The following is a 12,172-nucleotide window of genomic DNA, read 5'->3' on the forward strand; positions in this document are numbered from 1 at the left end:
ATTCATTATATTAACAAAATATTTTTTAAAGCATGTGATCATCTCAGTAGCTACAGGAAAAAAGCCTGTGAGAAAATGTAATACCCATACATGTTTAAAAAAGAAAACTCTTAGAAAGGTAGAAATAGAAGGGAACTTCCTTTTAATAAAGGACATCTCTGAAAAATCTACAGCTAATATCACACTTAACGGTGAAAAGCTGAACAGTTTCCCACTGAATTTAAGAAAAAAGCAAGGATGTCCTTTCTGACCACTTCTAGTTAACACTATACTGGACATAGTACCCAGTGTAATAAGAAAAAATTATATATTTTATACACACACACATACATACACATAAATTTAAAGGTTGGAGAGGAGGAAGTAAAACTATCCTTATTCACAGACAACATGATCATGAATGAGTAAATGTAGAAAATCTTACGAAACTACAAAAAAAGCTACTGAAATTAAAAGTTCCTTTAACAAGCTTTCAGGTTATAAGGTCAATATACACAAGTGAATTGTATTTCTATATACTAGGCATAAACAACTGAAAAAATGAAATGAAAAATGCCATTACAATCATGTAAAAAACATGAAATACTTAGGCATATATTTAACAAAATATGTGTAAGACTTTTAAAATGAAAACCACAACACATTGCTTAGAGGAATTAAAGAGGACTAAAATAGATGGAGAGATTTACCATTTTCATGGTTTGGAAGACTCATGCATTGTGTTATGATGTCAGTTCTCCCCAGATTGATCTATGGACTCAATGTAGTTCCAGTGAAGATCCCTGCAAGTTTTCTTTGCCAAGTAGGAATTGACCAGCTGATTCTAAAATTACACAGAAATTCAAAGGATCTTGAATAGCCAGGATAGTTTTGAAAAAAGAATAAAATTGGAGGACTTACACTACCTGATGTCAAGACTTACTATAATGTTACAGTAACCATGGAAATTTGGTATTAATATATCAGTTGAACAGAAAAGAGAATCTAAATATTGATCTCCAGATCTCCCAATCTGGGCAGTTGATTTTTAACAAAAGTAATTCAACATGGGAAAGGATAGTCTTATACTATACACAAAAATGAATTCAAAATGAATCATTGACCTATAAAGTGCTACAACTATAAGATTTCTAGAAAAACCAAACATCTTTGATCTAAGAGTCAACAAAGATTTTTTAAGCAGGACACAAAATGCAGCAACAGGTTTTTAAAAAGGAAGTTGATAAATTGGGCTTCACCAAAATTAAAAACATTAGTTTTGAGAGACACCATTAGGAAAATGCAAAGGCAAGGTACAGGATAAGAAAATATTTATAATACATGTATCTGATAAAAGTCAAATATCAAGAATATATAAAGAAGTCTTATAACTCAATAATAAGACAACCCAATAAGGAAAAGGCAAGAGATGTATTTGAACAGAACATCACAAAATAATGGTCATTAAGCATGTGAAAAGATACTCAACATCATTTTCATCAGGGAAATGTAAATTAAAACCACAGTGAGGGGACTTCGCTGGTGGCGCAGTGGTTGAGAGTCCGCCTGCCAATGCAGGCGACACGGGTTTGTGCCCCGGTCCGGGAAGATCCCACATGCCGCGGAGGGCTGGGCCCGTGATCCATGGCCACTGAGCCTGTGCGTCCAGAGCCTGTGCTCTGCAACGGGAGAGGCCACAACAGTGAGAGGCCCACGTACCGCAAAAAAAAAAAAAAAACCACAGTGAGATAGCACTACGCACCCACTTGAATGGCTAAAATAAAAAACTGACAATACAAGTGATGGTTAAGATATGGAACAACCGGAACGCTCATACGCTGCAGCTGCTGCTGGAAGTCTAAAATGGTACAGCCACTTTGGTGTTTTCTTAAGTTAAACATACACTTACCTATACAGTGATTCCACTCCTAGCTGTTTGTGCAAAAAATGGAAAACATGTCCTTAAAAAAGACTTACATATTAATGTTTATAGCAGCTCCATTTAAGTAGCATAAACTGAACATGACCATCAACAAGTGGATGGATAAACAAACTGTGGAATATTTACAAAATGGAATACAACTGAACAGTAAGAAGAAAGTGCAACTATACATGCAGCACACCATGGATGCTGTCTTGTAGTAAGATATAGAAGAGGTAAAACTTATCTTTAATGACAGGAAAATAGATCTTTGGTTGCTTGAGTCTGGGTTTGGGGAAATTATTGACTGAAAAGAGGCATGAAGGAACTTTTGGAGGTAATAGACTTGTTTCATATTTTAATTGGGGTGGTTACACAAATGTATGTATTTGTCAAAACTTTTCAAACTGTACACTTAAAATAGGTGCATTTTAATGCACATAACTTATTCCTCAAAGTTCATTCTAAAAAGTATAAAAAGGGAATTCTCTGGTGTTCCAGTGGTTAGGACTCCACACTTAAACTGTCGAGGGCGCGGGTTCGATCCCTAGTTGGGGAACTAAGATCTGAGATCCCGCAAGCCAAGTGTTACAGCCAAAAAAAATAAATAAATAAAATAAAAAGTAAAACAAACAAAACCAAAGTGTAATACTATAAAAATCATCCGTAAAATAAATCATCTGAACTTCAGTGCCAGAAAATACTCTTAATAATTGCTTCATTTTTGCTAGGTGCTTATGAAAATTAACTTGAAATCATGTGTTGTCTTAAGATGTTCCATAGAAAGATCTATGGCTGTGATTTTGATAATACTTTAGCAGCAAGCTTTGTATAATAAAAGCATCTTTTATGAGAACTACTTCATTTTAATAGCAGAAGCTGCAGGGTTGATGACTACCTTCTAGTTCTTTAGTTGAATAGTGAAACCATGTCAGATGGTCTGCTGTGTGAATTTCTCTAATTTCCACATTGGATTTAAAATGTGGGGATTATTGTTTCTTTAAAATAAATAATTCCCTTTGTGTACAGGCTTCATCAAGTGTACAGTTTATTTTTCTGCCCTTTACATTTTTATGCTGAAATACAGTTTTATAATTAAATTCTTCCCTATGCCCTTATTATAATTTTATGCACCAAGCAAAATGATTACCTCCAATAGCACATTTTCATTACTATTCAATTATTTTGATTGTGCAGGGATTTTATATTAGCCCATATATTCTCCAGCTTAAATACTTAGAAAATTTATACAGTATTACTAGTATTATTAATCATATGGCCTAGTATGTATGAGTTTGCAAGTAATTTCCATTTTTTTTCCAGCATGATTCCTTATTTCATGGCTCAGTTTTTGTGACGTGCATATATTTATTCTAATTCTTACTGACTTAAGTAAGTTTGCCAATCATTCAACTTTCCAGGATTATGTGACAGTTTATGAGGGCAGTGATATAAAATATTTACAATTGGGATTTTCAGTGGTCCTGGGACATTTGGTCCACGTTTCACAGGGCTATGTAGACATGGGTACTCAACAAAGTGCTTGCATTTTTAAATGATGCTTGTTTTTCTACTTTAATCTTTTATGAGATATGGAATAAGACATTAAAAATCATTATCAGGAATCCCTTGGTGGTCCAGTGGTTAAGACTCCAAGCTTCCACTGCAGGGGGCACGGGTTCTATCCCTGGTCAGGGAACTAGGATCCCGCATGCTGCACGGTGTGGCAAAAAATAAATTAATTAATAAATTAATTAGTTATAAATCATTATCTATTGAAATAGATAGCACATAGTGATTTTTATGACATCATTATTGATAGAGGAAGAGGTGACTCAGATTGAGACGAGGGTCGAACATGTAGCTCAGTCATGCTGTGTTCAAATTATTGTTGCAAGAAAAGAGTTTTTGCATTCTCAGTATATTTGATGTTCTCTTCCTCTGCCCCGTAAGTCTGGGCTTCGTGTTCCTCCTGTGGACTCCTGGAGGACCTAGTGCTTCCTCCTTTCAAAACTTATTGCCCGGAGTGGTAATTGTCTGCTTCTTCACCTAGGCCTCTAGTCGTCTCTAAGATCTTTGTCAGCAGGGAAATACTACACTTCAACTTGGTTTCCTCCACAGTGCATATAGTGCCAAACACACAGAAGGGCACAATGAATGAATGAACAAGTGGGATTAAGGAAGCAACACAGTCACTGCCATCATCACTGTCTTTGCCCAAACTGAGTCTGGTTTATGGTAGCAGCATTTCTGATATAAACCTTGACTTTTCAGCCGGTAAAACTAAAGAAATAACCCCTGAACCACGAACCCAGTTCTAGATGTTTTTCTACACCATCGTAAATGAGTTCTGCATGATAATGGCACTTTCTAGTTTAGTTTTCATAAGCAGTTTCTTTCCTGTTTGATAGTTGGAACACAACCTGGCTGGGCCTGTTTCCTTATAGTTACAGCATGTTCTACCCACCCACTGTACCAGGCCCTACTGTGGATTATCATAGTTAACTTTCATAACAACTCAATGATACAGGTGATATGTAGGTACTGGGGAAATTGAAGCTTAAGGAGGTTCAGAAACGTGCCCAAGTTCACACACATAGGTGAAGAGCTCAGGCTCAAAACCAGTCAGGCAGGCTGCAGAGCCTTCACCATTTCTATTTTATTTTATTTTGTTCTATTTTATTTTGTCCTGTTCTATTTTGTTCAAGGAATTTGTCACCATGGGAAAATTTTGTTTCTGTATTAGAATGCTTAGTCCTTGATTACAGAGACATTGTATCCCCAAGTTGCTTGGAGCATAATAGGTGTTCAGTAAGTATGGAATTAATGATGAAGTAATGCCTTCCAGAGTGTGCAATAAACTGTTAGGTTAAGTGCTAACCGTTTCTTTCATTCCAATTTCTTACATATTCCAATTCTTTCATTTTATGAGTATTCATTTTAGGAAATGATTTGTTCAAGTAGAAAACTCCCCAAACTGCTTTAAAAGATGTCTTCAAAAAACTCTTAACTTTGAAGACATCACTGCCTTAAATACCCATTCACACATGTAGGAATTTTGACTCTATACTAAACCAAACTTCCACACAGAGTTTAAGGTGGTGCCGTCTCAGGTCCTTCCTGGGGAGAGAGGTAGTTATTCTCTTACGTTGCACATATCCACTTTGTCATCCTTCCAGGCGCCTAAAGCAAAACAAAACAACACGACCCCCATGGTCCCCCTTGCTTTGGAGGAGGAGGCTCCAACCTGGTTTTGGAACATGTGAGCATCTCCACGTTCTGAGAAGACCTTAGATCTTTCTCACTTCTCCTTTTTCCCACTGTCTAGTAATTGCAAATGAGACCGATGGGTATTCCCCAGAACCTCAGAGGACCCTGTGCCCTCAGGGCTGCCAGAGAGGTTCTAACACAGGAAGCTCTTCCCTTTTCTGTTTTTGAACCCTCACCTGCTCCCTTTTCCTAACCCCCTTTCTGAACATATCAGTTGCCTCCTCACTTAGGAGTTCAGTGGGAAAATCTGGCCACTGCAGAAGGACTGTGACATTGGTTTCAAATGCCATCCCCCAAACCCACATTTTGAAACATCTTACTCCCTCTGTAGCTCCATAACTTTTGTATAAACTTCTGTCCCACTCAGCACCACAACTGGGGCTTTTGAATCTTCTGTGCTCTTCAGTCATCAATATCAATATTCTGTGATTCTAGGACTCCTTTCTTTACATAATCGTTCACTAAATAATTCATTTAATTGGGAAGTTCCGAAGTATATATAATTAATCTATTTTCTAAGAAAGCAACATAGCATGTAAACATTTTAAGGGAACACTTTTAACTGAAATAAGTGTATAGGTAGAAAAAATTTACCAAACCTTGTCCTTTATTTGAGCCCTTGCATGTCTCCCCCTCTGGAATAGCCTGTCTCAAACCAGAGTTTGGTACCTCTCTTTCATGTTGGAGCAGAGTTCATATTCTATTTACTTCATTTCATATAGTCCCTTCCAGAGTTGTTTTTGAAATGTTAATTGCTTTTTTGTTGTTATCTTTACATTCAGATTATATTCGGTGTCCATATTGTATGAGGAGATTTAATGAAACTGCAGCCAGTCAACACATTAATTTCTGCAAGGATCAGTCTTCTCGCCGAGTCTTTTATCCAGCCCAGACAGCAGCCAAATTGGCAACCAGGGCACAGGTGAATATCTCTCCCCAAGTGCTGGCTCTTGTACCCTTACATGCCTAGGGAAAGCAGGTAGAATTTGCTAGAGAACCTAAATTACCCATCCTGAGAAGTGTGAGGATCGAGATAGCCAATTACTGTCACTCATCTTCATGGGACTTGGCTTCTTTTTGAGGGGTGCTTCCCAGCTAACAGCACCTTTGGGTGTTGTAGAAAAAAATTTTCTACAGTGTTTGAAGCTTCTTAGGTTGAAGACTTAGATGTATAAGTAGTGCTTCTGTAGTATTACGGTAAAATTCTAACCAATGGTGGTTATCAGCCTTAACCACCTCAAAAAGACTCTTGAACCTGAGGTGAAACTGGCCTAAGTGGGGGAAGCCGTCACAAGGGAGGCCTTGTCCTACAGGGCATGTGTTTGCTCTGTGGAGAGGGGTCTTCACCCTATTCAAAGCCAGAGTCAGCAATTGAAGGTAAATGGATAAAACAGCTGTTATAAATAGGTACAAATAAGTAAAATAACACTGGATCAGGAAGACAATATATTTATAAAAACAACACTGGGGAGAGCAGACAGCTCCATACACATCAAAGGTGCCAGGGACATAGCTTACAGCATACCATGAGAACCATTAGTTTCATAAACATGGCTTAGATACCAAGAAAAGATTAAATTGTTCTGAATACTTAACAGTATGAAGCATGTTTAGAAAGATTTCCATGATATCCAATATGTAATAGGGATGGGACCCTCTCTAACGATAGCACACCCCACGGACTATGGACCTGAGCTCTAGCTCAGCATATACTAGACAGTTGCTGAATATCTGTGCTGAAGCAGCCACTGTGCCAAGTGCTGGTTGACCAAGGATTTGTGACTCGGAGGAGGAGGTGGCCTTGGAAACAGTGCAGTAGGAAGGTGTAGTGGTTGGCATATGCAGGAGCGAGAGGGAGGCAGAGGCCACTTGTGATTCAGCAGAGGCTTCAAAGAGAAGCAGATACTTTCTGCAAAATAGCAGATGGGTTTACCAGTCTAGATTTGAAGTTGGGAAGGACACTGTGCACAAAGTGTCCAGCTCGTGGCCTGAGGAGCCCGCCACGTGGAGCAAAGCCTAGAGTGCCTGTGGCTGAGTGACGGGATGGGACAGTCCAGGTGAGCGTCAGAGCCACAAGGGCTTTAAGCCAGGCTGGCTCAGAGAGGAGGAAAAAGGGGATTAAGTGAATAGGTGCCCTAAATCTGAGGCCAGCCAGCCTGAGGGCCTGGAAGCAGGAATTGAAAGTTCCCTGGAACCCAGGAAGTCCTCCTGTCCATCTTTCCATCTTGTCTCTTCTTCCCGCTCTGCTGCTGCTTTCTCTTCTCCCTGCAGACTGACCTTCTCAGCTTTTCTGTCCAACCATCCGTCACTGGCCTCATTCTATATGCAGTGTAAACTGGTCACATAGTGCAGACTGGAGTGACATGGAATTGGTTTTTTAGAAAGATCACCCTTGCAGTTAGTGTTCAAGATGGTTTGGCGAGAGACCAGTTAGAAGCCACAACAACAGGAAAAGAAAATGAGGGCTCAGAGTAAGAAGACTAATGGGGTGTGTGTGTGGGTGTGTGTGTGGAGGAGCGGGTAGATTTAAGAAATAATTGTTGGGATGGAGAAGCTGATCGAATATAAGGTAAAAGAGGATCAGGGTTGGCAGAAAGGTTTTTAGCTCCAGAGCCTGGCCGATAATACGACACATCTAGATAAAGGAACACAGGAGGCAGGAGATGGGTGTGTTGGTGGGGCAGGCAAGGTGGTTATGATAAATATAGTTGTAGAGATTCAATCTTTACACCTGAAATATCATGGGAAGCAGTGCAATGTAGAAAGAGCCCAGATTTTTCAGTCAGTAGTCAGGGTTTGACTTTCAGTTTTATATTATCTACAGGTAAACTTGGAAAAGTTACTTCAATTCTTTGAGGCTCACTTTAACGTGTGTCTTGCCGAGCTGTTGGGAGGATTATAGGTAATACCAGTACAGTGCCTTGCACACAGGGTGCCCTGGCCTTTTCCTCTTTCCACATTGCCCCGCCCTCCTTCCCCTCTCATGGCCTTTTCCTATAGTGGGATAGGCCCCACAATTTGGTGGGGAATATGACTGCTTTGGGCTTGACTTCAACTTAGTTTTGGAAAAAGGACAACTCTATACTTCCTAAAGCAGTAAAGAGTGCATTATGTTTCTTCGAACGATTCTTCTAACCAGTCCACAAAGTTAGTGGGCGTCAGTGGGCCCAAGGGGAGCAGAGGGAAGCAGCGAACGGAAGTGCTTTTTATCCCTGAAGAAGGCCAGCTGGCTGTCCTGAGTGCAACCAGTGACTTGGCCCTGTTCCTCTCCTTGTTTTCCAGAGCTAAGTGGTGATTGGGAACACAGAAGAAAAATTGCTTGCTTTCTGAATTGCTTGCTTTCTGAGTAAACTCGCTGTAGAGTGTATTTGAACAGCAGCGCTGTTTCCCTTATGCCAGCTTCACCACTCTGGGGCCCTGCCTAATAGTGGAGCTTATTCAGAAGGAGAACAAAAAGGGAGGTGTTGTTTCAGTTTTGAAGGGCTGTTAACAGCACAGCTGAAATGTGTTTCTATTTTAAACATAATCAAGTATAAAAATGTGTTATACCCTTAACCAAAAGAGACCAGTATGGGCCTCTGAAAATAGCTTTCTTTGTTTGGCTGGGGATGAACTGCCTGCTATAGCCTCCTAGCTCTCCTTGCCCAAGTGAGGATTCTCACTTGGAGGAACAGGTTATCTTTATACTGGAGTTGCCATGGAGATGTTGAGGGATCAGTAGCGAGGTAAAAAGGAGTATACAAAGGAGCTCCCAAGGAACCTTTTGGTCCTTCTTCTGTATTACTGTGACTGTTCTGCTACTGCTGCTCAGCAGGGAGGGGAGTGGCATGGAGATGTTGGAATTCCATGTTTAAAACACTTGCTGCCTGCCAGTGTCTGTTTTTCTTCTCTGTTCATGCATTTAAAAACAAAATCATCTTCAAGTGTAATGAAAAACTAAAATGTTCCATAACTATCCTTATTGACATTAAGTGATTTCTTATGTCTCCATACAACTAATTTTACAGGATTAACATATCACCACTCCACCAAGGGCTTGATTATGGAATGAAAGCTCTAAAACCCCAGACATGGTTTTGAGCCCCAGAAGGGAGGACAGGAATCAGGCTACTAAGGTACAGGGTGTGTGTGTCCCCCTCCTCTGGGTGTCGCAGGTCCCAGACATGACTCCATCCTGCTGCTGGTGAAGGGGAGACAGCTTTACATCCTGTGTGCTACCTGAGGTTACAGAACTCTTCCCCTCTGCCCCCTCTCTCTCTGTCTCTCTCTCTCTGTCTCTATGTCTTTCTGTCTCTTTCTCTGTCTCTGTGTCTTTCTGTCTCTCTCTCTCTCTCTCTCTGTAGGGTAGGGTTCAGATGAGTCCAAAAAGAGGAACGACTGTAACCAGTGCTGTGGGAGCTCTGCTGCAGAACAGGGCCCTGGAGGCCAGTGTGGTCCCAACCAGGCCAGGTGAGTTGGAGTGAGCATCTCAACTATCGAATGACAGAGTCAGAGGGGGCCACTGTTGGCTTTGGGATTTGCTGGCAGTCAGCAAAAGCTATGACATCTAAAGTTGCTTTGGGATATAAAGATATGTGGGTTTGTTTGAGGTTAAAACTTATTTGCCAAGAAAGGATATTTCCTAATTTACCAGGATTAGACAACTCTGAAAATGTACAAAGTTAGATCTGATTACAACAGCGGGGTCTAGAACCAATGTTCTCTGGTCTGGTAAAATTAAAAAGAGATTAAAGTTAGGAGATGGCACTGTGCCAGGTTTTGTGTTGAAAATAAGGGAAGAAAATGAAATCACTGTCTCAGAGAGATGTCCATACTCCCATGTTCATTACAGCATTTTTCAAATAGCCAAGATATAGAAACAACTGACGTGTCCGTTGATGGATGAATGGATAAAGATGGGGTATATATTATTCAGCAATAAAAAGAAAAGGAAGGGCTTCCCTGGTGGCGCAGTTGTTGGGGGTCCGCCTGCCGATGCAGGGGACGCGGGTTCGTGCCCCGGTCCAGGAGGATCCCACATACCGCGGAGCGGCTGGGGCCATGGGCGCTGGGCCTGCGCATCCGGAGCCTGTGCTCCGTGATGGGAGAGGCCACAGTGGTGGGAGGCCTGCGTACCACAAAAAAAAAAAAAAAAAAAAAAAAAAAAGGAAATCCCTCCATTTTCGACAACATGGATAAACCTGGAGGGCATTATGCTGAGTGAAATAAGAGAGAAGGAGGACAAATACTGTATGCCCTCACTTACGTGTGGAACCTTAAAAAGTTAAACTCGTAAAAACGGAGAATAGAATGGTGGTTGCCATGGGTGGAGGGTAGGGTGGGAGAAATGGGGAGATGTTGGTCAAAGGGTACAAACTTCCGGTAATAAGATGAATAAGTTCTGAGGATCTAATGTACAGCATGGTGACTCTAGTTAACAGTACTGTATTATATACTTAAAAACTGCTAAGAGAGTAGATCTTAAATGTTCTCACCACATACACACAAAAGTAACTATGTGAGGTGATGGGTGTGTTAACTAATCTTATTGTGGTAATCATTCTGCAATATATACGTGTATCAATCATCATATTGTACACCTTAAACTTATACATTATATTCAATTAGATCTCAGTAAGGCTGGAAAAAAAAAAGGGAAGAATTTCCTTCCTAGAATGAAATAATTTCTTCAAATAACTGAAAAGGTATGACCACCATTATAGTACTTACTATATGCTTGACCCATTTAATGTTCGCAATAATCCTCCAAATGTTTTAATCTATGGAAAGGGAAACTGAGGCACACAGCTGGTAAACAGCAGAGCTGGATTAGATATCTACTGTGCTTTCTCTCTTCATTGAGCTGCATTAGTAATAATGCGCATTCTTCTTTATGATCAGCATGTACTACGAAGGCAATATGAATTAATTCATGATCATATTGGCCCATCTGGTCACAAGTCTTATTTTGAAGGTATTAATCAGAACCAGAATAAGAAGTGCCAATTTCACAGTCAAAGTAATAATAGCACTGGAAATTTTTATCATTAGTTTTTAAATTCCTCATGAGTTGCTTATCATGGGCTTAAAAATTGAATTGATATTTTAAAAATTTCCCCACAGCCATCTAAACTCCAATCATTAGTTTTTTCCTGATCTGCAGAAACTTAACAATGGGGTAGGTTTTAGTTTTCACTTAGAAAAAAATTAATTCAAATTATGTATGTGTTCTTTTGGTAAAACTTCCACTAACAAGCTTTTTTCTAAAGTGTAACAATTAGTGTCCTTCAGAAAAGACAATTTCTTTCTACTATAGCTTCTTTTCGTATTTTTTCAACGAATATATTATAATGCTTCCCTTCCAGTGAAAAACATCCTTTTGATTTTGAGGTTGAAGCTTATTTGCCAAGAGGGAATATTTCTTAATTCATCGGGATTAGACAACTCCGACAGTGTGCCAAGTCAAATTGAGTACAGCCTCGGAGTCCAGGACTTTCATTCCCCACTCTAGTAAACCTGGAAAGAGACTGGGAATTGGGGGAGACAGGCGTAGTGTTGAAAATAGGGGAAGAGTTTCCTTCTGTGAACTAAATAATTTCTTTAAAGCAGCAGCAAGGCACCAGTGGAACGGTCCTGAATTAGGGCTTAGCAGTCCCGTTTCCCCGTATGTGGCATTAAGCGGGACGCTACAAAGACAACAATTTGATACACTAGGAAACAGAGGAGTAGGCCAGCAGATCTAAGCAAAACGGTATTACATTTGTTCTTGACTAGTTAGCCGTGGTTATAACTACTGTGATGTTGCCAAGTAAAAGGCAGAGTCCAGCAGGGCCCGCACTAGGTTCTGTACCACCACCTGACCTCGCCGTCCACTGTCTCTCAGTCCAGCTGCAGCAGCCTGTGTTGCTCCTGCTCACTCCCGGCTCAGGGCCTTTGCACTGGCTGCCCTCTCTGCTGAAAGCCAAAGCCCTCCCTCACTGATCTGCACTGCTGTCTCCCTCCCTCCCTCCCTCCCTCCCTCCC

At 40.4% G+C, this 12,172-nt stretch overlaps 1 protein-coding gene across 1 annotated transcript in view; it reads left to right on the forward strand.

Moving 5' to 3' along the window:
• The window catches only part of ZC2HC1B (zinc finger C2HC-type containing 1B), a 49,327-nt gene that overhangs the window by 16,174 nt on the left and 20,981 nt on the right, over nucleotides 1–12,172 (forward strand). Inside the window, exons 5-6 of the mRNA XM_029223358.1 lie at nucleotides 5,950–6,092; nucleotides 9,514–9,619. Of these exons, the coding sequence (XP_029079191.1) occupies nucleotides 5,950–6,092; nucleotides 9,514–9,619 (249 nt within the window). The remainder of the gene's footprint in view (nucleotides 1–5,949; nucleotides 6,093–9,513; nucleotides 9,620–12,172) is intronic.

This window comes from Monodon monoceros, unplaced genomic scaffold (assembly GCF_005190385.1).
Source record: "Monodon monoceros isolate NGI ecotype Baffin Bay Population unplaced genomic scaffold, NGI_Narwhal_1 Super_Scaffold_15, whole genome shotgun sequence".
Taxonomy (NCBI): domain Eukaryota; kingdom Metazoa; phylum Chordata; class Mammalia; order Artiodactyla; family Monodontidae; genus Monodon; species Monodon monoceros.